The sequence below is a fragment of the Anolis sagrei genome, chromosome 1 (assembly GCF_037176765.1).
Source record: "Anolis sagrei isolate rAnoSag1 chromosome 1, rAnoSag1.mat, whole genome shotgun sequence".
Lineage (NCBI taxonomy): Eukaryota > Metazoa > Chordata > Lepidosauria > Squamata > Dactyloidae > Anolis > Anolis sagrei.
This window is the reverse complement of record NC_090021.1, coordinates 139275528-139302423: the sequence shown is the minus strand read 5'-3', so window position 1 is coordinate 139302423 and position 26896 is coordinate 139275528. Positions and strand designations below refer to the sequence as shown.

The 26896-nt window shown below is 40.4% G+C and overlaps 1 protein-coding gene across 1 annotated transcript in view; it reads right to left on the bottom strand.

The window, feature by feature from the left end:
* Positions 1-25767, bottom strand: part of UBXN2A (UBX domain protein 2A) — a 34061-nt gene extending 8294 nt beyond the window's left edge. Inside the window, exons 1-6 of the mRNA XM_060786945.2 lie at positions 25691-25767; positions 13196-13246; positions 9930-10068; positions 7288-7397; positions 5089-5226; positions 3149-3307 (exon numbers count right to left, since the gene is read on the bottom strand). Of these exons, the coding sequence (XP_060642928.2) occupies positions 3149-3307; positions 5089-5226; positions 7288-7397; positions 9930-10068; positions 13196-13236 (587 nt within the window). The 5' untranslated portion in view covers positions 13237-13246; positions 25691-25767. The remainder of the gene's footprint in view (positions 1-3148; positions 3308-5088; positions 5227-7287; positions 7398-9929; positions 10069-13195; positions 13247-25690) is intronic.
* Positions 25768-26896: the final 1129 nt, after the last annotated feature.

The following is a 26896-nucleotide window of genomic DNA, read 5'->3' as shown; positions in this document are numbered from 1 at the left end:
AGATAATGTGTGTCCAGCAATTTGGATCAGAAACGAAACAGAGGAAATAAACTCTTTAAGTGGTGCCCATAGGAAGTCTCCCCTTTACAGTGTTAGCAACAGAGGATGTTCTGCAATTGGTCCATTCAGCACTGTCCTCTGCCCCTCAAATATGGATCCACAAGATCAGTCCCCGCGGTTTCCTTTCCCTCCCTAGGCATTTCTTACGTCCTCCAGTGCAACTCTGTGGAAAGTGTTGTCGAAGGCTTTCATGGCCGAAATCACTGGTTTGCTGTGAGTTTTCCAGGCTGTATGGGCATGTTCCAGAAGCATTCTCTCCTGACATTTTGCCCACATCTATGGCAGGCATCCTCAGAGGTTGTGAGGTCTGTTGGAAACTAGGCAAGTGGGGTTTAGATATTTGTGGAATGTCCAGGGTGGAAGAAAGAACTCTTGTCTGCTTGAGGCATGTGTGAATGTTGCAACTGGCCACCTTGATTAGCATTGAATGGCCTTGCAGCTTCAAAGCCTGGCTGCTTCCTGCCTGGGGGGAATCTTTTGTTGGGAGATGTTACCTGGCCCTGATTGTTTAGTGTCTGAAATTCCCATTTTCTGAATTTTGTCCTGATTTTAGGTGTTTTTTTTAAAATACTGGTAGCCAGATTTTGTTCATTTTCATAGTTTCCTCCTTTCTGTTGAAATTGTCCACATGCTTGTGGATTTCAATGGCTTCTCTGTGTAGTCTGACATGGTGGTTGTTAGAGTGGTCCTACATTTTTGCATTCTTAAAAAATATGCTGAATTTCAACTTTCACATTTGCCTCCAACAGACAAGAGTTCTTTCACCCAACATGGAAATCACAGATATATAAACCTCACTTGCCTAGTTTCCAACAGACCTCACAACCTATGAGGATGCCTGCCATAGATGTGGGCGAAACGTCAGGAGAGGATGCTTCTGGAACATGGCCATACAGCCTGGAAAACTCACAGCAACCCTATGTGGAAAGTCTTTGTTCAGTAAGATTTGCTATTACCCATAGTTTTCGCTGACCATGGTAAGTTCAGGAAATGTGTCCTCCCACAGATACAAAGGTCATATCTTATATGCTCTGTAACATCATGTACACATGTAGATGTCCCCTTCCTCTTCTAAAAAAATAATTTTATTCAACAAAAATGGACAACAAACCAACAAACAACCAAATATATAAAATATTGCATAAAATACAGTCACAGAACCCTTCACTCACAAAAAACGAAACTATACAAATATGTTTTCTTAATTTAAAAAAGCAACTACAACTAATTCAATTCAATCTATGACAACTATCCTCACGATGACTATCACAGGCCCCTACCACTAAACATATACAACAGTGGCTAGTCTATGAGTCTCACACTCTCTGACTGTTGGTTTTAACTTCTTTGCTTATCTGAACCCCTAAGACACCAGTCTTTGACTATTAATAGCACTCTTGTAATTAAAAAGGTAATAAATACAGTCACCGTTCCTCATGCTAATGTTGCAATCCCCATAAGCCAACAGCAGAGGGTGTGTGGTGATTTGAACAATGCAGCAAGATCTTCATTATGATGATTTCTAAAGGAGCCAGTACCATGGTATAAACCAGTAGTTCCCAACCTGTGGTCCAAGGAACCACCAGTGGTCTGCAAGAACTAAAATATGGTCCATGACATCACCATTACACCGTTGTCATGAGAGCAACTGCTCTTGCAAAACTCTCTTATAGTGCCGAGGCTTATTAAATATGGTTTTCTGTGGGAGAGCAGACGGCAACTACTAGATGGCATATGTTTTGTATCAGAAACTAGAGCTGATGTGGTCTAACCAATGCAATTTTCTGAATCAGCACTACAAATAAACAAAACAAATCTAAAGTTGACCAAAAACTGATTTATAATCCTTTTGGTACTAATGTTGGAGAATGGTCCCTGGTCAAAAAAGGTTGGGAACCACTGGCATAAACAAAGCAGAAGAGTAGACTTGTAGTCTTGAATCAAACTCAGTCAGAGCCAAGTATAGAAAACATACAAATACACACAATTTCATTTGAAATAATCTGAGACAAATCCAAAAAATGGGTGGCCCAACGAGGCAGAGCCAAAGTAGAATAAAATGTTTTAAATAATCAGTCTTAGTTGAGGACTTATTAAGTAGGTAAGTTAATACATTGTTCGAGTAATTGTGTCTCACCAGTTTGATTTTATATTTTGGGTTGCTCCAAGTCTGGTAAGCACATTTTCCCAGATAGGACCAAATGGGAAACTAAAGGAGCAACACTCAAAAAACAGGGGAATTCCAGACAAGACTCAATTAGGGCCAGCTAACACCTCCCAAAGGATTTCCTAAGCTGCAATCAGCCAGGCTTTGAAGTTGCAAGGCCATTCAATGCTAATCAAGGTGGCCAATTGAAACATTCACACTTGCCTCAAGCAGACAAGATTTCTTTCTCCCATTCCGGACATCCCACAGATATATAAACCCCACTTGCCTAGTTTCCAACAGACCTCACAACCTCTGAGGATGCCTGCCATAGATGTGGGTGAAACATCAGGTGAGAATGCTTCTGGAACATGGCCATACAGCCCAAAAGACTCACAGCAACCCAGTGATTCCAGCCATGAAAGCCTTTAACAACACAATATTGCAACTTACATTTTGTTTTGATTTTCATACCATAAAAACACTTATTTCTCTTCTATCCTTGAGAAAAGCAATTATTTCCATTCCACTAAACAAAGAAATTAATATATAAATACTAATAATATTACAATATAATGGTATAATACAATATAGTACTACTTAATACTGATATTGTGCTATGCTAATAATATAGTATATTGTATGTGTATATATCTTGTAAGCCGCTCTGAGTCCCCTTCGGGGTGAGAAGGGCGGCATATAAATGTTGTAAATAAATAATAAATAAATAAACCTAAGTGATATGAACTTTAAGTTGCATCCTACTTAAGAATAATTCTCATAGAACCCAAAGGGAGTTGTTTCTCAAAAAAGAGACGATGACACTACAATCTTATATATATTCACTTACAAGTATGAACTCAGGGCGTCTTACATCCAAGTAGACATATATAGAATTAAACTGCACAGGTAAAGATGTGTGGCATTATCAAATTTTCTTACCTATGAGAAATATTAAACTTCTGTACTATCCTTGTTCCATCTGCTAACCAGATCTGGACACTGGTGATGGGTTCTGAGTAATTTAATACCACTGTCGGTTTTTTCTTTTCAATTTCTTCAACGTCTCTTTTTACTTTAGAAATTATTCTTGGCGTCGCACTGGAAAGCAAAGGACAAATTCAAACAAGGTTTAATTCATCTTCACATTAGACTGCTGGGTGCTTAATCACATTAATTATGCAACCAACTCATTACTCTTTGTTTTGGTGACTGTAAAATATTTATACTGTAGTGTTATGTAGCTTTAAATCACAACAAAGAGATGAAACATTAGCTTTTGTCAGACAAGAATAGAGAATGTTGAATTAAAACACATTTTCGGGTCTAAGACCTCATTAGTAGGTGGATTACAAAATCTTAAAAATTGCAGTTAGTTTTTTATGTTGAAATCTTTGTTATTTTGCTTCTTTGTTATTTTGTTTCCTATGTGAGAGCTGTTCAGCAGTGGAACTCTCTGCCCTGGAATGTGGTGAAGGCTCCTTCTTTGGATCTTCTAATAATCAGACATAATAGAAGTAGAACACAACTAAACATTGTTGGTTTTCTTGACAAAACCATCTGGAAAGGAAACAGCTCAAAGGAGAGGCCAAAACTGCTGGGCTCTCAGATGAAGAGATGGGTGGCTCAGTGTCTCTTGTGGCGTGCCTTCAAGTCTTTTCTGAATTAAGGGGACCCTAATCACAAGGTTTTCTGAGGTTGAGTCTGACTTGACCAAGATCACCAAATGGGCTTTCATGGCTGAACTGGGAGTCAAATCCCATTCTCTAGAGCACCGTTTCCTCAAACTGTGCATCTCCAGATAGTCCCACAATCCAACAGCTGGTAATCTGACTGGGATTTCTAGGAGCTAAAGTCCAAAACACTCGGAGGAGCACAGTTTGAGAAACACTGATCTAGGGGCAAACCACTCTGATGAGAATGGATGCTAGAGGAGGTGTTTACTAAAGAGGTAGGCTTTTCAATGGGGCAAAGATAGCTCTGCGTACTTCTTTGCACAGCTACAGCCTTTTTTTTTTTGTACTGATATGGCATCTTACTGGTTCCCTACCAGTTTCTTCAGAGGACTGGTGTAGCTGGAGGAACTAATGACGTTATTCCTGCTCTCACCATTCTTGAAGCTGATAGTGATCGCCTACGATATATTGATGTGTGCAGAGTGGAACACTCACAGATCTAAAGCAAATTGGTCTCCTTTACATGTTAGTGTCCAAAGTCAATAACTTGTCACTGGTGTAGGTGACGAGGGGTCCCTGGTGGCGCAGCAGGTTAAACAGCTGAGCTGCTGAACTTGCTGACTGAAAGGTTGGTAGTTCGAATCCAGGGAGTGGGGTGAGCTCCCGCTGTTCAGCTCAGCTTCTGCCAACCTAGCAGTTTGAAAACATGAAAATGTGAGTAGATCAATAGGTACCACTTTGGCGGGAAGGTAACAGCACTTCATGCAGTCATGCTAGCCACATGACCTTGGAGGTGTCTACGGACAACGTCGGTTCTTTGGTTTAGAAATGGAGATGAACACCACCCCCCTGAGTCGGACATGAGTAGGCTTAATGTCAGAGGGAAACCTTTACCTTTATTAGGTGGCAGCAGTAGGAGAAAAAAAAGCCAAGGCAAAGGAAAAGAGACGTGGTGTTGTTACTAGAAAGGAAAATCTTCAATGTCTGTCTTTTGAATGATGATGGGGTATTCTCAGAGTCTATGCATTTTCAGAAGGCTGGCTTTGATAAACCTTGTTCCATGAATCAGGCAACTATTCAAAGTAGTCTTCTCAGAATTCATTACCTCCAGTACCCTATCTGCCCAGAAGTCAGACCTTGGAGAAATTACTATATCTCCCTTAATTTGTGTCTTAATCAGCATTCAATTTCAGAAATACTCCTCACCTTCCTAATCTGTACCCTTGTCCAGAGAAAGGATGGAACACTGGCTTCTTCGGTGTATACACCTCATGCTTTTTATCATCCACCTTCACAGCCACTTCTTCTTTGCCACATATCTTCTGTAACTCAGAAGGTAACTCCCTTTTTAAAAAAGCAGAAAAAAATACACAATCATCAACTCATAAACAGAGTAGGTATAGATCTAGCAAACAAGTTAAATGTGGTAATTGTATCCTCAGCAATAACTTTCCCCATTTGCTGTGCTTTCGTGATAGTATTTTCTAGTATACAGTGATAAGAACATCATTACACTAAACCAGGTGTAAGGAAGATGTGGCTCTCTAGTTATTCATGGAATTTAATTCCCATTTTGACTAGCTAATGACATAGTAGATTAAATTTAAGGAAGCTGAAGCCCAAGACATCTAGAAGCCAACAGGTTCCTCTCTGCTGTGTTGGCAAGAATAGCATCCAGGTATCCGTACATCAAAACCTGAGCTATTAACTATTAGCTGGACATGACCTCTGGTCAAAAAATGCAATGTACATTCATATTAAGGGAAATGACATTGCCTTACCCAACAATATGTTTCCAGGTAGCAACACTGAACAATAGTAATGGAGCCATCTTTCCTGCACCCCCCCCCCAAACTTCCTATATACGCAAAAACCTCTTCTGGAAGATTGTGAATTTTGGATCATGTTTTCAACATGGAAGGGGGGGGGGGGGGATCGGATGGAAATCCTGACACTATGTTAGACTGAACCCATTCCCTGGGACTGCCCTACAAATAGCAGGCATATTGCCAAGAGTGCATTCCCTCTGCAGAGACTGATGACAACTTGCTAATTCTGCCAGGCCCTCTGAAAATTTGGCAACATCTTGTTTCTGTCTAGCATATCTTGATGCTTTTGATGGCATGGAGAACATTTATCCCCAATACCTTGTCTATAATATCCAAATTTCTCAAAATACAATCCCCTTTGGTTATTTTATTCCCCCCCTCCGGGGGGTGGGGGGGAAATATATTTGTCCTGGGCTACAGATTTGGTTTCATTTTCTGTTTCAGCTCAAAGCCATCTTGGTTACCTGCCAATTTCATTAATTATCAGTATTTTACTAGTGATAATTACTAGTGATCAGTAGAAACTGATTACATAGAACTGATGTGATTTATTGGATGATATGACTTCAAGAAACTTGAGACCAAAGCTGCTGTTCACCCTAAGCATCATTTAACAGAAAAAAACAGTTCTACAGCATCACAAAATACAGCATTAAAAATATCGAGAGACATTTAAATTTCAAATCAATTATTTGACTGGAGAGCTAGCCAAAGTTTAAAATCTGATTTGTTTCATCCCTAGGAACCCCAATAGCACAATGAGTTAAACCCTTGTGCCGGCAGGACTGCTGACTGATAGGTCAGCAATTCAAATCCGGGGAGAGCGGGTTGAGCTTCCTTTGTCAGCTCCAGCTCCCCATGTGGTAACATGAGAGAAGCCTCCCACAGGGATGGTAAAAAACCTCAAACATCCAGGCTTCCCCAGGGCAATGTCCCTGGAGATGGCCAATTCTCTCACGGCAGAAGCAACTTGCAGTTTCTCAAATCGCTCCTGACACACCCTGACACACACACACACACACACAAAACACATCCCTGAATACCCAATGATGGCCTAACACCTACTAAATGACAGTTTGCAGGACACTACATGGGAAGCGCAGATAAGTAACATAAAGCATTCAGAAGAGGGGCTTTTGTGCTATTTTAAAGCACTGTAAACAATACAACTCCCACACCATTTTATTTATTATTCATTCATTTATTTGCATCCTTGCATCAAAATGCTGCCGAATACTAATCAGGCAGCATATAAATATTTTAAATAATATAGAAATACACACTTACTAAACCAGTGATTCTCAACCTGTAGATCTCTGCGTATTTTGGCTTACAACTCCAAGAAATCCCAGCCAGTTTACTACCTGTTAGGATTTCTAGGAGTTGAAGGCCAAAACATCTGGGGACCCACAGGTTGAGAACCACAGTCCTAAACAGAACAACTCTGACAACTATTCATAGTGTTAGAAGTACATGTAGGCATAAGTAAAAAGTAGAACAAGAGCTTGAATATATGACGGAAACAGAGCAATTCAGAGGTTACTGTAGTTCAGTATAAGCCCCTAAGTCAACTTACCCTTTTTTGATTGAGTCTAAAAAGCGCTGGTTTGCAACATCTGTATAGCTTCGGAGTTCACCATCGTTCACTGTAAAACCATTTTTCCATAATTTAATTGTTGTATCAGTCTAGGAAACAAAAGCACAAAAGAAAATTATTTCATAAGAAGAACAGATCTGAACCATTCATGTGAAGAACTGCAGAAGACAGACATACAAAGAGTACCTCATAGTCCATTTGTTGTTTTGTGTGCTGTTAAGTCATTTCTGACTTGTGACAACCTTAACAGAATGGGGATTTTTTGGGGCAAGGTTTGTTTTTGCCTTCTCCCGAGGCTGAGAGAGTGTAACTTGCCCAAGGTCGGCCAGCTGGTTTCCATAGCTGATTGGGAATTTGAACCTTGGCTTCCACAGCTTTGTTCATTGCCACACCATGACACCAAATAGGCCATTTAGGCCAGTATTATCTATGCATTTTCTTGTACTTTGGAGTGTCACAGAGGTCCCGTCCCCCCCCCCCCCCCCCTAGTCTTCCCCAGAAACATCATAGATCGAAGAGAGGGTCCTTTACAACACAAAGCATATGATATAATGCTGAGTTTGCTGAAGAATCCATTAATTACAATTGGCTGCCTTGCAAATGTGTCAACAGGAAGGAATGGGCTAAAGTCCTGTGTTTGATATAGAATAATATCAAAAACATTTAAATTTGCAATTTTTATAGGGAAACAAGTGATTAGTCTAAACAACAACTTGCAGAAGGGAATTCAACCATCCTCTGTTTCTCAATTCCATGCACCAGAATAATTAGCATTTTAGGTGAATGTGTATTATGATGTTGTAAGCCACTTCGGGCCGGAGGCGGGCAAGAAATAATAATAATAATAATAATAATAATAATAATTCCTTGCACCATCTATGATTGTGTACAAATCTTGCTGATTGATGTTTATTCTTGGGCAACCACTCCGTATTTCTTCACAATATGTATTTTGCTGATTGAGTCTTGTGTCTATTAACCCACTCATCTACCTATAAGATGCTACATTAACACTGAAACATGTGCTTATATGTACAAGCCAATATTATCTATCATTATTTACTTTCATATCCTACATTTCCTTCAATTAAGGCTCCATGGAAGGCACTCCTCCTGCTTAATCTTTACACAGCTCAGAGGAAAGGGAAAATGGCAAGCTCAGGGTCATCCAGTGAATTACACAGCTCAGTGGGCAGAACGAAAGATATCTTTTAGATCCTAATCACTCCCCTCACCACAATAACATACAAAATGTGCCCCCAATATCCTGAAAGACATGAGTGTATTGCACAGTTTTTTCTACATAACACAGAATGGTTTTGAGAAAACACACTAACAATCTCATGAAAATGTCAACACAATAATCAAAGGTCAATGTGTTTAGAAAGCACAAGTGGATTTAAAATGAAGAGAGAACCTAAACTTCTGTCCATACAACGGGTACATTTAACAGGACACAGTGCAAAGCACCTAGGGCTAGAACTCACTGGGTTACCATATATGCTCGTGTATAAGTCACATTCTGCATGGTGCAGAGGAGTGGTTCTCTAGGGAACAGAGTTCAGGGGCTGAAATCCCAGGTGCAGAAACTAATGAGTTTGCAAGATATTGAGCTGGTTGATAGGAGACTTAGTTTTGGCAAACTTCAGGCTGCTCAGCAGCACCTCCGAAGGTCACAGCACCTCTTACAGAAGAAACCCATAGCAGAAACTCATGGGAGAAGGCATGACTTCTTTATTAGTGAGGCCGGGATTGTTTCCTGACCAGTCTGGTCAACATTGGTAATTGCGACAACAGCTTGTGCCAAGTCCTAGTCAAGCTTTCTGAGGGAATTCTAGTTTCATGCCTTTGCTCCTGTTTCATGCTTCCAAGTTTGAAAGATTGTCTCTGGATTTTTGTATTGGATTTTATGCTGCCTTGTATTTCCTGGTTCCTGTGCTGTTCATCCTGTTGCTTTGGGATTTTGGACTATTCTTGTACCTTGAGGACTATTTTACACATATAGACTTTAAAGGTTTTACTATTTTGGCTCAAGTGCTTTTTATAATCTTCAATAAACTGCTTTGATGATTTAACTTGGACTGGAGCATGGAGGTGTTTCCTGGTCTGGTGTGCAATGCTCCTTCCTTTTTGATAAGAATTATGGTACAGCACCTACACTGATCTGTAGTGATTTTTAGGTAACATTTCTATACTTATACATGAGAATATACAGTAGGCGTTTAAATGTAGGTTTTCATTCTTAACTAGAGCATGACACCACTCCCTTCAGAGGCTTTTATAAAAATGCGTCAGGAGTACCAAAGTTGCATAACTAGCTCCAGATATGAAGAGGGATGTGGCAAAATTTACTTTGATGGGACCCCCATCTATGTCGATATTAGGGCTGTCAGACTCAAAGCTTGAGACCATTATTGCAACTTTAATGGTTGTAGAGGCAGGTTTCCTAGCTCTGAGATGAATTTGCAGGGTGAAGTAGAAGGGTGATATGGAGAGATCACTCACTAGAGATCCACTGATAGAAACCACTCCAGCAGTAAAAGTATGTTCTTGGGTGCTGGTCCTTAAGACTTTAAACACAATTTTAAATGACTATATCTTACAACATTTAATCCACTTACTTGGCTTTTAACTTTTGCCTGCTGTGTGCACACAGCCCCAACTTTCTGAGCTTCTTCAAAAAGATTATCGACAAAAATATCACAGCTGCTCTCGTCTGTGCCATTCTGAACTTGACTGTCCTTTCTTGGTGTGCAAACCCTGTAAAGTGAGAAGATTAAAAAAAAATCTAAAGTTGCAAATGAAATTTACAGTTTCACCTAAACTGTTTATTTACCTGTCAGTGGTGTTATGGAGGCAGCAAATTTTCCAGAAAATTATTTGTTTATCATTGATGATTTGTAATATAAGACTAATACAAATCAAGCCAGGTTCTCAACTCTCTAAATCGGTGGTTTTTGACCAAGGACCACTTGATAAGGGACCACGTTAACCAGGGACCACTCTCCAACATTAGTACCAAATGGATTATGAATCAGTTTTTGATCAACTTTAGATTCGGTTTGGTTATTTTGGGTGCTGATTCAGAAAATTGGATAGACCACATCAGCTCTAGTTTCTGATACAGAACATATGCTATTCCGTAGTCACCATCTGTTCACCCACAGAAAACCATAATTAAAAATCTGGAGCTGTGGGAGTAGTAATCTTTCGCGGGTAGTCAGCCTCTCCCCTCCTGACAAACCCATTGCCTCAGCATTATAAGAGGGTTTCGAAGGACCAGTCGCTCTTGTTGCTGCATGGTTTGGAGGCAATGGTGTAATAGTGAGGCTGAAGACCATATTTTTGTTCTTGTGAAGCTCTGGTGGTCCATGGACCACAGGTTGGGAACTACTGCTCTAAATATTAGCAAACAGCCACTCATCTTTATTTGAAAACAACTTGCACCACAAGTTAGTTCCATATAAATCTTTTATAATATTCTGGCCCCAGTAATTTATACAAGATCGGAAAATAATTAGAAAGCTAATCTGTGGCACTCTTTCATTGTACTTGTATCAGATTCAGAATAGTTGTTTTCAATGTGAGTTTGGTAGCTTGGCTGATTCCATTTTAATCCACTTGGTGAAACTTTTAAATAATGTTAAATCAAGGGCAGGGTCGGGTGCATTCATACCAAAATAGGGCATAGGAGAAATGCACAATATTGTGGCTTGCTAGTGATATCTAAATCCTGGGTTTAGCTGGATGTTGAAACTGGTTTAAAGTTGTTTGGCTATTGAGTCACTTTACACAATGATCTATATTTGTCATGCATTCGTCACTGCCTGCCAAAAATGAGAGTGATGCCAATTACTCAGAATGTCAGCAGTCTATGATTTGCTACACAGGAATGACGCAAACACAAACTGCTGCATACAAATTATGATACACTCATGTATTTTTAAATATATCTATTTAGATACTCCTTTTCTCAGTAGATTTTTTAAAGTATTTGAAAGGTACATTTGCTATGGTATGACCTAAGTCTAGGCTATGTGGTGTAAATGAAAATTCAATTTGGGGGCCCTGGAAAGGAAGCAGAATAATTTTTCATTCAGTGTATTTTCAAAGGCTTTCATGGCTAGAATCACTGTGTTATTGTAGGTTTTTTTGGCTGTATGGACATGTTCTAGAAGCATGTCCATACAGCAAATAATGTAACATTATTTTAGCTTAATTTTGAAAATGCCAGAGTGACACCATTTCACACGTTAAACTCTAATAAATATAAACAAGCATACAGGAAGGGAAAGAAAACCAAAAGAAAAGGATAGGCATGAATATTTTGACTGTATTTTCAAGTACGCATGTCATCATAAACAAATTAAGGAAATGTTTAAATAGAAGATATATGGCTGAACGTACTATGCTCATTTGAACTCTCCACTGAGCTATTTTAAAGTAAAAGATTGTTTGGAAGAATACAACAGATCTTCAGGAAAACAGCAGCATTGTTCTTGCCTCGCAAGCATACCTCAGTCATTTATTACAAAGGAGCAGATTTAATAATACGATATGCTAGAAACTGTAATGCTTGCCTGCAGCTGCATCCTTCAAGGGCAGAGGAAACAGGATATGTACCAGCCTGGAGACGCATTCAAGCCTCGTTCAACAGAGGGATTTCTTTTGGGAAAAAACTTATCCAACAAGTAATGACTAAGGGAAGGTCACATTGTACCTAGGATTGCTATCAGATTAGTCCCGAGGTTAGCTAAGTCTGCAGGTGTTACGTCTGGAGATCAGTCGGGTGGAGAGAAGCTACAGACCTTGGGCAGGAGTCCCAAAACACATCTCTCATCCACACACAGCCAGTTTCCTCTTTCCCTTTTTTTATCATTTTTCTCATATCAACTACCCAAAAGACCTAACATGACTGTTTTTCACAGAGCTTTCCAAACAATGTATCAGGACACAATAACGTCTTGCCTGTAGTCTCTAGGTGTGCTGCATGAAAAATGACACACACATGCACCGCCCCCACAAACTAAGGTTGGTTCTGTTCAAGTGTGTGTGTGTGTATGGCACAATTTGTTGTTTGAGTTTGTAAAAAGTCAGATGTTTGTAACTGGGGAACTATCTGTATATATGTTGTTGTTGTTGTTCATTCGTTCAGTCGCCTCCGACTCTTCGTGACCTCATGGACCAGCCCACGCCAGAGCTCCCTGTCGGCCGTCACCACCACCAGCTCCTTCAAGGTCAGTCCAGTCACTTCAAGGATGCCATCCATCCATCTTGCCCTTGGTCTGCCCCTCTTCATTTTTCCTTCTACTTTCCCCAGCATAATTGTCCTCTCTAGGCTTTCCTGTCTCCTCATGATGTGGCCAAAGTACTTCAACTTTGTCTCTAGTATCCTTCCCTCCAGTGTGCAGTCGGGCTTTATTTCCTGGAGGATGGACTGGTTGGATCTTCTCGCAGTCCAAGGCACTCTCAGGACTTTCCTCCAACACCACAGCTCAAAAGCATCTATCTTCCTTCGCTCAGCCTTCCCTAAGGTCCAGCTCTCACATCCGTAGGTTACTACAGGGAATACCATGGCTTTGACTATGCGGATCTTTGTTGCCAGTGTGATGTCTCTACTCTTTACTATTTTATCGAGATTGGACATTGCTCTCCTCCCAAGAAGGAAGTGTCTTCTGATTTCCTGGCCACAGTCTGCATCTGCAGTAATCTTTGCACCTAGAAATACAAAGTCTGTCACGGCCTCCACATTTTCTCCCTCTATTTTCCAGTTGTCAGTCATTCTTGTTGCCATAATCTTGGTTTTTTTGATGTTTAGCTGCAACCCAGCTTTTGCGCTTTCTTCTTTCATTCTAGGGCAACATGCAAAATGTAAACACAAACCTACCATTCTTGTTTCAGAGTTTCAATCTTGTCAACTTCTTGCATTCTGCTCCACCTAATATTAAAAAAACAACACATGATTACTCCCTTAATAAACTCAATTATACCACAGTCTCAATTATACAAATGTACAAGATAGCATTTTGAAACACTTCATCTGTTTCTTAATTTGCAATATGGTGAATTTCTGTTCAAATGGCCAATTACTGTGCAGTCCTTCCAGCTGCATGATTCTAACCTCTGCTTATATGGACGAAGACATCTCAGACACCACGTACCAACACAATTCTGTTTTATTCATAAGTCACGGAGAGCATAAATTTCATTTGTTCGCCCAAACAACATTCCTAAACACAGCTTAGGGACCCTGAAACACAAATGGGTCCACAATGTCAATCATTTATTGCCTGCCAACTTATGGGTGGCACTTTCATGGCTGTGTGGAAAGGCCCTAGGATATGAATAGGTTTGTCCCGTCATAATCAAAATCAACTATAGATTGGAACCTGCATTCACGGACATTATTATTCCAGTATATCATAATGGTTGCACCACACATTGAACTATTTTTGTGTGTGATTGCATGTGCCACTGAAAGAGAAAACTTAACTAGAGGTTGAACTACAAATTTCCTAATAAAATGTTTAGTTTTACCCACTGAATGTTTTGATGTGTTGATATTGCATTGAAATCGATGACTTTCAAGTGGCATCAAGTGCATCAATGAAAACAGGGTGCCACCTCAGCACACAGTCTAGGCCAGGCATGGGCAAACTTCAGCCCTCCAGGTGTTTTGGACTTCAACTCCCACAATTCCTAACAGCCTAAGCTGCTGTCTCTCAGGTCAAAGGATATTTTTGGCACACAAGATAGAAGATCCCTTTCCTAGCCAAATTATGGTACTGCAAATACTCGAGAATAAGCCTAGTTTTTCAGCCCTTTTTTTGGGCTGGAAAAGTCCCCCTCGGCTCATACTCGAGTCAAGTTATTTATTATTTTACTCAGTTGTTGTTATTGTTATTATTATTTTACTCTATTATTATTATTATTACATTTATCATTTTACTCTATTATTATTATTCCATGTATTATTTTACTTTATTAATGCTGTTATTGTTAATTATAATTTTACTCTTTTTATTATTGTTATTATTCCATTTATTATTTAATCTATTATTCATGTTATTAATACATTTCCATTATTTTACTCAATTATTATTATTTCATTCATTATTTTACTCTCATTATTATTATTATTATTATTATTATTATTATTATTATTATTGGAAGAATACGTAAGCACATTGACATTGAAGGTTAGAGTAATAGTTTAATCAGTTGGACAGTCTTATCTTAAATTACAGTTTTATGTAAATATTCAAAACATTTAACCTACTGATGCCTCAATTAATGGAACTTTATTGGTATCTATTTTTATTTTGAAATTTACCAGTAGCTGTTGCATTTCCCACCCTTGGCTTATACTCGAGGCAATACGTTTTCCCAGTTTTTTGTGGTAAAATTAGATGCCTTGGCATATATCTAAGTTGGCTTATATTAAACTATATACAATAATTAGAAATAACGTTCTTCATTATATCCATTTCCTGGGTTAGAATCTCAGAGTGCACCTTATAGCGTAGAATTAATGCAGTTTGATACCACTTTTGGTTCCATAGCTTTATGCTCTGGAATCATGGGAGTTGTAGTTTCACAAGGTCTTTAGACTTCTCTGCCAAAGAGTGCTGGTGATTTTCCAAGGCTCCTTCCACACAGCTGTATTAAATCAACATTGAACTGGATTATATGGCAATATGGACTCAGGTAATTCAGTTCAAAGGAGATATTGTGTATTATCTGCCTTGATATTCTGGGTTATATGGCTGTGTGGAAAAGCCCTAAACTGCAGATCCCATAGCTATGTGCCAGGTCAGTTAAACTGGGGTCAAACTGCATTCATTCTAACAGTGTAGATGCATCTCTAGTTGGCCTATCATTGGGGCTGGCCCATATTATGACTTTTTCCCCAGGTCGTAATAAATCTAAAATGCAACAAGATAACAACTGCAGAAAATACCCCAAAAAACAAATCAGGACATACACAAAAACCCAACATGCTATCTGTCAACACTGTCTGTTTTTTCCAAAATAATCTGAGCCTGTCAGAAACATTTCTGGGTTTAACTTTATTGGAATTCACATGACAAGGAACAAAACCTTGGGTTTTCCTATGCATATTATAAGTACGTATAGCCCATTGCTGTGCAAATCAACTGATAGGAATCCATTGTGCGTTTGCTCTGATTCTTTAGCATGTTTCGTCAAAAGGCCCAGAAAGCCAAGAGAGAGCTTTAGCAGCAGCTGCACTTCAGACTTTACAAATTAGACGGAGAGCAGCAATGTCAAAGCTTGGCTGGAACAGCTCTTGGGCTGTTATACAAGGAACGGGCCATTCAGCATCTTGCAGACATGGGCTCAATGGAGCAGAGAGCAGGCTGGCAACACTTTACAAAGCAAACAGACAAGGGCGCTTTGGAAGCCTTGGGGACAAAAGAACACAGCCTGACAGCTCCAAAATGGAGAGGATTCCTATTCTAGAGACAGGGAGAGGGAAACATCTGCCCCGGGGAAAGTGTACACATACTTGATCCTACATATTATGGAGTCTGGAGACGCTCTGGCAGGTGGACCAGTCAAGGACAAGTCAATATTGGAATGGACACATCCTTAAATCTGTCAATACTACTAAGGGCATGGAGAAGAATCATCCAGCCTTCCCACTGAAAAATGGTCCCTTCTCTCTCTACTAAGAAAACACAGCTTTTCCTACTCTTAACATTCGCTGGTGCATTTCCCAAAGGATAACAGTTAAATTAACTGGTTTTAAATTAATACTGTACTGTTCTATACATGCAATCGTGTCAGCATTGTTTAAGTATTGGACTAATACCCTGGAGATTAGAATGTGAATCCTTGTTCAGTCATGGAAACCTACTGTATGCTTTTTGGTGAGTCACACTCTCTCAGCCTCAGAGGAAGGCAAGGGCAAACTGCCTCTGAATAAATCTTGCCAAGAAAACCCAGGATAGTTTCACCCGAGCATCACCATATGTCAGAAGTGACTTTAAGGCACACAACAAGAAACTGGGTTCTTGTTGCAACATTGATCATCTGAGTTTCCTGAAAATAGCTTGAGGAAGCACACTTGGGGCCCTTCCATGCAGCCCTATAACCTAGAATATCAAGGCAGAAAAATCTCACACTATCTGCTTTGAACTTGGTTATCTGAGTCCACACTGCCATATATCCCAGTTCAAAGCCGGTAACGTGGAATTTTATTCACCTGTGTGGAAGGGGCCTTGATCCTTCCCTATTTTGATCTTTACAAAATTGTTGTTCAATTAGGTTGAGAGATAGTGACCCCAAGGTCTCCTCAGTTATGGTCCTGTGTTATGATCAGACTACTACACTGCCTCTCACTGGACTACTCTGTCCCAGGCTGCATCTACACGGCCATATAAAATCCAAATTATCTGCTTTGAACTGAATTATATGGCAATGTAGACTCATATAATCCTGTTCAAAGCAAATGCTCTGGATTATTGGTTTTGATGATCTGAATTATATGACAGATTAGGCATGGGCAAACTTTTTAACTCAGGGGCCATGTGGCGGGTCGAGACTGGAGAAAGTGAGGAATGGGGGAGGCTAAGAGAAGTTGGAGCAGGGTGGGGAAGTCAGAGAGAGGGGGTGGAGGTGAGGGAATAGGGTTGCTTGTCTGGTCCAAGGTCATGTCCAGGCTCGAGCTATGTCTGAGCTGCATGGCCTCAGCACCATTTCCTTCCTCCGAAACTGACTAAATTGCTTTCAGAAAGTAATTAGCATGAAATTTTATTATGATGCTTCATTAATTCATTAGTATGTGTTGCTCTGAAATTCACTGACTGTCTCCCATCAAAGTACCAACCAAGGCTTATCCTGCTTAGTATACAGGATCAGATGACATCTGGTAATTTCCTCAAGGGCAAGTTCCCCCTTGGAAAGAAGAGCAGGAGCAGGAGAGAAGGAGAGCCTTAGACATCCGCCTGTCAAGAGGATTTGACACGCCATGCAGGCACACAACGGCTGATCAGGGCTCTCCTTCCTTCCTGTTCTTTTTTTCAAGGCAACAGCAAAGGAGGAGGTGGAAGAGGAGCCACCTTCCTCATTTCCAGGGGTGGAAGCCTGGAAGAAAAGGAGCAGCTGAGTGCAATGGCAGTGGAGGCCAAGGAACAAGTTAGGAAGGCCAGGAAGATGCTGTGCCCAGGACTGGTGCTGAGGCCACATGTGACTGCTCTAGCCCTCCTCTCAGTATGAGGATGTAGAGAGCCACCAGATCCTCATACTGATAGAGAGGACAGTGAGAGAGAGGAGAGCCTGAGTAAAGAGCCGGCCTCTGGGCCTGAGTTTGCCCATACCTGGTGTAGATCCAGCCACAGACAGCATACTTTCTACCCTTTCCAGATTTGAGCCAAAAAAAGCCCCCTGCCTTCAGAATATCTCCATTCTCACAACAAAATTGGCTGAAAGAAATCAGGTGACATTTCCTACTTCTAGGTCAAAATAGATTGGAGTGTTTAGTGGCTTCTAGGAAAACTTCTGGGAGGCCAAGAAATGTAATAAGTGTGAAAGCTGAAGAATAAATATGTTCCAATTCATATGTCTGCCAAGGAGTGTCTGCAATGATTTTTTTTTCCTTCAAGCACTTCTAGACCAGCAACTTCATTGTAGCCCAAAGATCGAATGAAAATTTCTCTACTTAGTGTTCATGCTCATTTTTATATTTAAGGAAGTACATACAGATCAGAGGAACATACAGATATGTTTAGATCATTTGTATGCATATTATAGACAGATAGATAGATATAGATAAACAAACGTTATTCTTGCACTCCTCAATGTGGTGTCCATATGCAGTATTATGGCCAGGGACATCTTGTTTGACATTCATTTACTATTTGACATTAAGTTCAATTGTGTCTGATTTCCTAAGCTAGGGGTTCTCAAACTTTTTAAACAGGGGGCCAGGTCTCAGTCCTTCAAAATGTTGGAGGGCCGGATTATAATTTGAAAAAAGCATGAATGAATTCCTATCCACACTGCACATATCTTATTTGTAGTGCCAAAAAATAACACTTTAAAACAATACAATAATTAAAGTTAAGAACAATTTTAACAAATATAAACTTATTAGTATTACAATGGGAAGTGTGGGCCTGCTTTTGGCTGATGAGATAGGATTGTTGTTGCTGTTGTTGTGTGCTTTCAAGTAGTTTCAAACTTAGGTTGACCCTGAGCGAGGGCTGGGTAAATGACCTTGGAGGGGCCGTATCTGGCCCTCGGGCCTTAGTTTGAGGACCCCTGTTCTAAGCCGAAGAGCTGGTGCTGTCCATAGATGCCTCCAAGGTCATTTGACTAGCATGACTGCATGGAGCACCATTACCTTCCTGCTGAAGCAGTACCTATTAATCTACTCACATTTGCATATTTTCGAACTGCTAGGTTGGAAGAAGCTGGAGCTAACAGCGGGAGCTCACGCCGCTCCCTGGATTTGAACCTGCGACCTTTCAGTCATACACACACACACATTACATTGTGTTATATATTGTAAATTACTAGGAGCCAGGTGGTATTAAATATTATGTCCCTGGCCATAGTACTGCATGTGGACATCACATTGAGGAGCCAAAGAATGAGAACACAAGATTTGACAAGTTGTGTCAAATGTTGAAGGGCCAGATTATAATTTGAAAAAAGCATGAATGAATTCCTATGCACATTGCACCTATCTTATACTAGATAAGAATATTCACAAAAATATTCTAGATTTACAGAATCCAGCCCCCTTCTACACTACTATATAATATAGATTATCAAATCAGATAATCCACATTATCTGATTATACGAGTCTACACTTAAAACTTGGTAGCTTCCTTCTTACTCCCTTCTCCTCATTATCTGAAATTTTGTTTTCTACACAATCATTAAAAGGTCCAGGAACCCCCTCCGGTTTCCAAGCTGGGATCCCTATCCCCCACTGTAATCAGAACTTGAGTCACTCATCCAATTTTATATCTGTTGTTTTGCTGCCAGGATGCTTCAGCGGCATTCCAGAGACATGCTGTCAGACCTATAACACAAGCCAGCTTCCCTTCTTACCGTCATGTCAGTCCTCAGGCCTGAAAAAGCATTATGCAAACAGATACGCTTCAGTGACAACGGGAATCCTTTCAAGACAGTAACAATAGAATGCAGTATGTGGATGTCAAAGTGCTCTCACTAGCAAGTCTCAAGTTAAATACAACCCAATCATTAAAAGTCTAATACGTATAAGTTAGGCAAGAGCCAGTACACTGTTCTGGTTTGAGCGTTGACTACGATTTTGGAGACTAGAGTTCAAATTCCTGGAAATGGCTACAATAGATGAAACCTATCAAATTTTTCAGGCTCTCGTGTATGGCATTTCTATAATTTTTATTCATTTGTTTGTTAAATCATCACGCACAAACAGCGAAACCAATTTCCATCAGATTTGGAAGGTGAGTCTAAGAAGATACGATTTACAATATACACTATGTGGCATCTACAGATCACACTTTAACAGGGAATTAGAAGGGATGCTCAAAGGATTTGCATCTAATTTGAAGGGTATATGTCAGATAGCTTGACCTTTTTAAAAAGCAGATCTGTAAAGCGTGATTACAAAGAATGGGGAAACAGGGGGAAGCGAAATAAATATTTAGGGTGCATCTATACTGTGGAATTAATGTAGTTTCCCCTTCACTTTAATTATCATGGTTCAATGCTATAGAATTCTGGGAATTGTAGTTTTGCAAAGTCTTTAGCCTTCTCTGCCAAAGGGGGATAGGGACGCAGGATTCCACAGAACTGAGCCATTGCAGTTAAAGTGGGTTCAAACTACATTAATTCTGTAGTTTAGATCATGGGTCTACAAACTTTTTAAACAGAGGGCCAGGTCACAGTTCCTCAAACTGTTGGGGAGCCGGATTATAATTTGAAAAAACTTGAATGAATTCCTATGCACATTGCACATATCTTATTTATAGTGCAAAAAACCCCACTTAAAAACAATACAATAATTAAAATGAAGAACAGTTTTAACAAATATAAACTTATTAGTATTTCAATGGGAAGTGTGGGCATGCTTTTGATGGATGAGATAGGATTATTGTTGTTGTGTGCTTTCAAGTAGTTTCAGCCTTAAGTTGACCCTGAGCAAGGGCCGGGTAAATGACCTTGGAGGGCCGTATCCGGCCCCTGGGCCGTAGTTTGAGGACCCCCTGGTTTAGATGCACCTTTAATCCAACACTCAAACCACTACTCCAGCTCTCTGGTTAGTCCTGAGTTATCTCTGTTATCCATCTCTCTCTCTCTCCTTTTTTCACTGCCTCCTTCCTTCTTTATTTCTTACCTCCTTCCCTTTCTTTTCGTCCTTCCTTCCTTGACATATACTTTACTAATAGCAGACACTGATATTTTCAAAATAAATTTAGACTGACTTAAAATATAGGCCTTGTGGCATACACAAAATTTACCTGGAGGCTGTTTTTGGACGCATGCCGCATTATGGGAAAAAAAACCAAAACCCTAGAATGATTGAAAAGCTGCTGCAAAGAATGAGACACTGTGAAATGTTCCACAATCCATTCCTGTGAGTGCATAAGGCACCTCACATACATAATTACAGTGATCCATATAACAACTCTAAAATAGGTCTAATTGCCATCTAGCAAACTCATAGCAGAGGCATGATCTCACCTGGAAGTTTCTGGGTTTACAATGCAGTCTTTTAGGCTGCAAACTTATATGTGCATTTATCCAAAAGTAAAACCAATTGAGCTTAATAGGACTTACTTTGAAGTAGACAAGTACAACACTGTATTCTTAATCACCACACTGAAATGCATATATTGTACATAAATACTGTTTCAATGGATAAATGTTTTGAAAGTCCTGTCCTAGCTGCTAGTCTATTTACAAGTACAATTCAGAGAGCTCATTCTAGCATATGACAACAATTGATATAACTACACTATAAATGCAATTTGACACCATTTGAACCACCATGGATATAGACTCAGTGCACCAGCATTTTTGGCAGAGATGGCTGAAGACCTTGTAAAACTACATCTCCCATGATTCTATAGCATTGAGCCATGGCAGTTTAAGTGGTGTCAAACTGCTTTATTGTGACAATACAGATGCACCCTTAAGCCCCTTCCACACAACAGAATAAAATCCCACATTTTCTCCTTTGCTATCTCAACACTTTCCATGATAGTATTCCCCAGCCCCTGTTTATTTGATTTTGGCACTTTCCATGGACTCTTTTCAGGATTTATTGCACTCATTGAGCCTGAATCTCAGCTATGTTCCTTTATTTCAGTCATATTGTTTTTGATGTTGCTTACAAGGGACAAGCCCAAAAATTATAGATAAAAACAAAGACAATTAAAATCATCAGATAAAATATAAAGCAAATACAGTCATATTGTTTTTGATGTTGTTATGACTTGTTTGCTTTATATTTTATCTGATGATTTTAATTGTCTTTGTTTTTATCTTTAATTTTTGGGCTAGTCCTTTGTAAGCCACTCCGAGTCCCCTAGGGGAGATGGTTGGCGGGGTATAAAAATAATAATAATAATAATGACACAAAAACACTGTATGTCACAGCAAACAAGATCTAGATGCTGGATTTTGTATCACAAATTATTATTATTATTATTATTATTATTACTGGAATATATGGCAGTGCTGACTCAGATAACCAAGTTCAAAGCAGATATTGTGGGATTTTCTGCCTCGATAGTCTTGGATATAGGGCTGTGTGGAAGGGCCCTGAGTCCACACTCAGATAATGTGGGATTTACTGCTTTGATATTCCGGGATATAGGGCAGTGTAGAAGGGCCCTTAGACAGCTAAGGATCGAGACTAGTATCTTCGGATATTCTATTAATATCAATCAGAAAGTGTTCTACGTTCTGAAGCAATGTAGGTGGTGATTGGATATTATAATATCTCATTTGGAAAACTTCATCTCCAGAGATGTTTGCTTGGTGCTGATTTTCTCCTCCTTTCACCACCAGATGAAACCATCTCTTTAATGAGGCTGGATCTACATTACCGTATAATCCACATTATCTGCTTTGGACTGGATTATATGAGTCTACACTATCATATAATCCAGTTCAGAGTGGATAATCTGGATTTTATATGGCTGTGTAGAAGCCGCCTGTGAGACCAAAGGGTTCAGAGAGAGTTGACTTTGGAATATGGGAGTTGTAGTTCACCCTTATCCAGAGAACACTGAACCCAGACGACGACGGATCTGGACCAAATTTGGCACACAGACCCAACATGGCCAACTGTGAATACTGGCAAAGTTTAGGGAGGATTGATCCATGATTTTGGGAATTGTAGTTCACCCACCTCCTTATGCATTTTCGAATGACAGCATTCATTTTTAAAAAAGCAAAGATTTGCTTTTTTCTAATAGCATTAAAACTTACCTAAGTGATATTACCTAACATTCAAAAACGAACAATGCCTTTTTGAAACAACCCGAGCATTGCTATTATATTATATAAGAGCCAAGATCAAAACATACAATCAGCACAGTCCTCAGAAGAAACAGATTTCCTGACCTATTTGGAGACCACAAAGTTGAATTCAACAATGACACGCACACTCATACACATACACAGTGCGAGTGTATGTTCTTCAATCTTAATTCCATCCCTTAAAACTGATCCAAAAATGAGTGTTGGACTATGACTCTGGAAACTTGGCTATGGAAACCCACTGGTGACCTTGAGCAAGTCACACTCTCTCAGCCTCAGGGGAAGGCAAAGGTCACACATTTTGCCAAGAAGTCCCCTTGATAGTGTTGCCACTGAACACAAAACAACAACAAATGCCATGCCCATTTGACAGAAACACTGAATTCCACAGAACTAGTATTGTGAGTGCCATCGACCAACAGATCACTGTGCCTCACTGTGCGGTTTTTTGTCTCACTGTGAGGTTGATAAGGGCTTAATAATAATTACCAGACCATTAATCACATTGAGGTCACTTCTTCCCAAGACTAATCGATCCCTGCTCTACTGGGGGTCTGTTTATAAGCAAACAGGCTTTGGGTCAGACTGCTTTTGGTTTAAGTGATGCCATTATTCAACAGGCGAGAAGGATGGTGCGACTTATGGCGGCCCCATTAATTTAACAGGGTTTTATTTGGGGCCCTTCTATACTGACATATAATCCAGATTATCAAAGCAGATAATCCACAATATCTGCTTTGAACTGGTTTATCTGAGGGCCCTTCCACACAGCACTATATTCCAGAATATCAAGGCAGGAAATCTCATATTATCTGAGTGTGGACTCAGATAACCCAGTTCAAAGCAGATATTATGGGATTTTCTGCCTTGATATTCTGGGGTATAGGGCCGTGTGGACCCTGAATCCACACTGCAATATATTCCTGTTCAAAGCAGGTAATGTGGGATTTTATTCAGCTGTGTAGAAGGGGCCTTAGACAAGGAATACTAAGATATGGTGTTGGCAACTCCTTCCTCTGAAAGACAGCCTGGTATTCGTTGCCCATCTCCCATCCAAGCCTTAACCAGGGATAAGCCATCTTATGTTCCAAGATCAGATGGGATCTGCTCCCTTACAATGGAAAGCCAGTTTCAGGCAGAATCAGAATCCCCTTTGAACTTTGATGGAATTTGAGCCCATATAGAATTCAGATTATCTGCTCTGAACTGGATTGGATGGCAGTGTAAACTCATATAATCCAGTTCAAAGCAGATGTGGATTGTCTGCTCTGATAGTCTGGATTATAAAGCAGCATAGAAGGGACCTCAGTCTGACCATATGCCTGTGTTTCCTAAAACTCTGGTCCTCCCAGTGCTTGGACTTCAACTCCCAGGATCCCTGAACAAGCTGGCTGGGGATTCTGGGAGTTGAAGTCCCAAACCTTGCAGGCCTAAAGGCTGGGAATCACTGCAGGAGGCCAACAGCATTGGGATCAAAACAACTGCAGAAGAGAATAGCTTCAGTCTGGGTATTTCCACACAGCCCTATATCCCAGAATATCAAGGTGGAAAATCCCACTATATCTGCTTTGGACTTGGTTATCTCAGTCCACACTCAAATAATGTGGGATTTTCCACCTTGATATTCTGGAATATAGGACTGTGTGGAAGGGCCCTTGGTTGCCCAAAGGTGGAGTTTGACACCACTTTAACTACCATGGCTAAGCCCTGTCTAAACTGCCATAAAAATCCAGATGATCTGCTTTGAACTGGATTATATGGTAGGGTAGATTCAGACCCCTTCCACACAGCTGAATAAAATCCCACATTTTCTGCTTTGAACTGGAATATATGGCAATGTGGACTCAGATAACCCAGTTCAAAGCAGATATTGTGGGTTATTCTATGTTGATGTTCTGGGTTACATGGCTGTGTGGAAGGGTCCTGGGATATTGGGCAGTGTAGATCCAGCCTAATAATAATAATAATAATAATAATAATAATAATAATAATAAATCCTAGACACTTGGGAAGTGTCCAAAGTGTGATCCAATTCAACAGCCAGCAGAGTGTCTGCTGAGGACTCATCTTGTTGTGTTTCAAATAACAACAACAACAACAACAACAATAATGGGTAAAGGTTTACCCTTGACATTGGGGCCTCTTCCACACAGCTGAACCAAATTATTTGCTTTTAACTGGTATATATGTCAGTATGGACTCAGATAACTCAGTTCAAAGCAGATATAGTGGGACTTTCTTGATATTATGGGATATATGGCTGTGTGGAAGGGCCCCATGAAAGAGCTTCTTCTGAATCCCACCCTTGGAAGAGATACAGGTCTACACTGCCATATAAAATCCAGTTTATCAAAGCAGACAACACACATGATCTGCTTTGAACTGGATTATATGAGTCTACACTGCCATATAATCCAGTTCAAGGCAGATATAATCAGGATGGCATACTTTGATACTCTAAATTATATAGCAGTGTAGATCCAGCCTCAGTGCTACAGACTCCTGGGGATTATTGTTTGGAGGGAAGGCTAAAAGGGCCTTGCAGAACTACAGCTCCCATAGTATGGAGTTAAAGCGGTGTCAAACTGCATTAGAGTGTAGAAGATGCACCTAGAAGGCAGCGTGGGGGCTGACTTTGGAGTCAATAAGGATAGTTTCAAGAAATGTCCCCAAATCTTTGGAATCGTTTGCAAACCCTCCTTGCCCAAGATGATGACCCTGCTCCAGCCTTGCGCCATGGCGGGGCGAGGGACGCCCCTTTCCTAAACCCTTTCCAACAACTTGGCCGCAGATCGGGACTCCCTCCAAGGCTGTTTCCCCTCCACCCCCGGCTCCTTCCCAAATCCGAAGAGTCTCCCCCAAATCCAGACTTACCACCCCCAAAACACCAGAGTTTCACCAGCGGCGAGGCAGCCTCTCAATTGCACTGCGTTGCCGGTAGGCGCGCTTGGCTTCCCGCCCACAAAAGGGGCGGGGCGCCGGGGAAGGAGCGGATTGGCTCCAGCGGGCACGTCACCTGCCACTCATCGCCCTTCCCGCCTGAGATGCAAATTAGCTACATAATAACACAATTTGCTCATGCCTGGTGTAGAAGCATCCAAAGATAAGCAAAAAAGATGCAAGTTAGTTGTACATAACACAGTTTGCTCATGCCTGGTGTAGACGCATCCTAAGATAGATAGCAACATTGGAAAAAATGTTCTGTTCCTGGTTTGAAAGTCTTATTTCCTGTTTATTTGTGTGGCACTTACTTTGAAAGTAGTTGTTCTACTCCAGAAACTTTGTTTTTGTAGTTGCCATAAACTAGGTTGAATTGGTTAGGACTCAGTGAGATACTCATTGAAAAACTATAGCAAAAAGTACTTAAAGTTTTCACAGTGTAATGAACTTTCCGCATGTTTTTATGATAGAACCAATTAGGAACCAATTAAGAAATTACATTTATAACCTAGGAACAAAAATCGTGCAATCTGGATTTTATATGGCAGTGTAGATGTTGTTGTTCTTTCGTTCAGTCGTTTCCGACTCTTTGTGACCTCATGGACCAGCCCACACCAGAGCTCCCTGTCGGCCGTCACCTCCCCCAGCTCCTTCAAGGTCAGTCCAGTCACTTCAAGGATGCCATCCATTCATATTGCCCTTGCTCGGCCCCTCTTCCTTTTTCCTTCCATTTTCCCCAGCATCATTGTTTTCTCTAAGCTTTCCTGTCTCCTCAAGATGTGGCCAAAGTACTTCAACTTTGCCTCTACTATCCTTCCCTCCAACGGGCAGTCGGGCTTTATTTCCTGAAGTATGGACTGGTTAGATCTTCTTGCGATCCAAGACACTCTCACAACTTTCCTCCAGCACCACAGTTCAATAGCATCTATCTTCCTTCACTCAGCCTTCCCTATGATCCAAGATGAGGCTTAGAATGAGCCAATAAACTCCTCTGGTGTCTGTGGGCCCTGTTGCACTACAGAACAGGAATAACCCTCTGACTTCAAAACACCACACGTTGAGTAGGAAAACAATCCTTTTTATTGAAGATAAGTAAAAGCAGCAAGGTAAAAAAAAACACTTTAAGAGAATAGATAAATC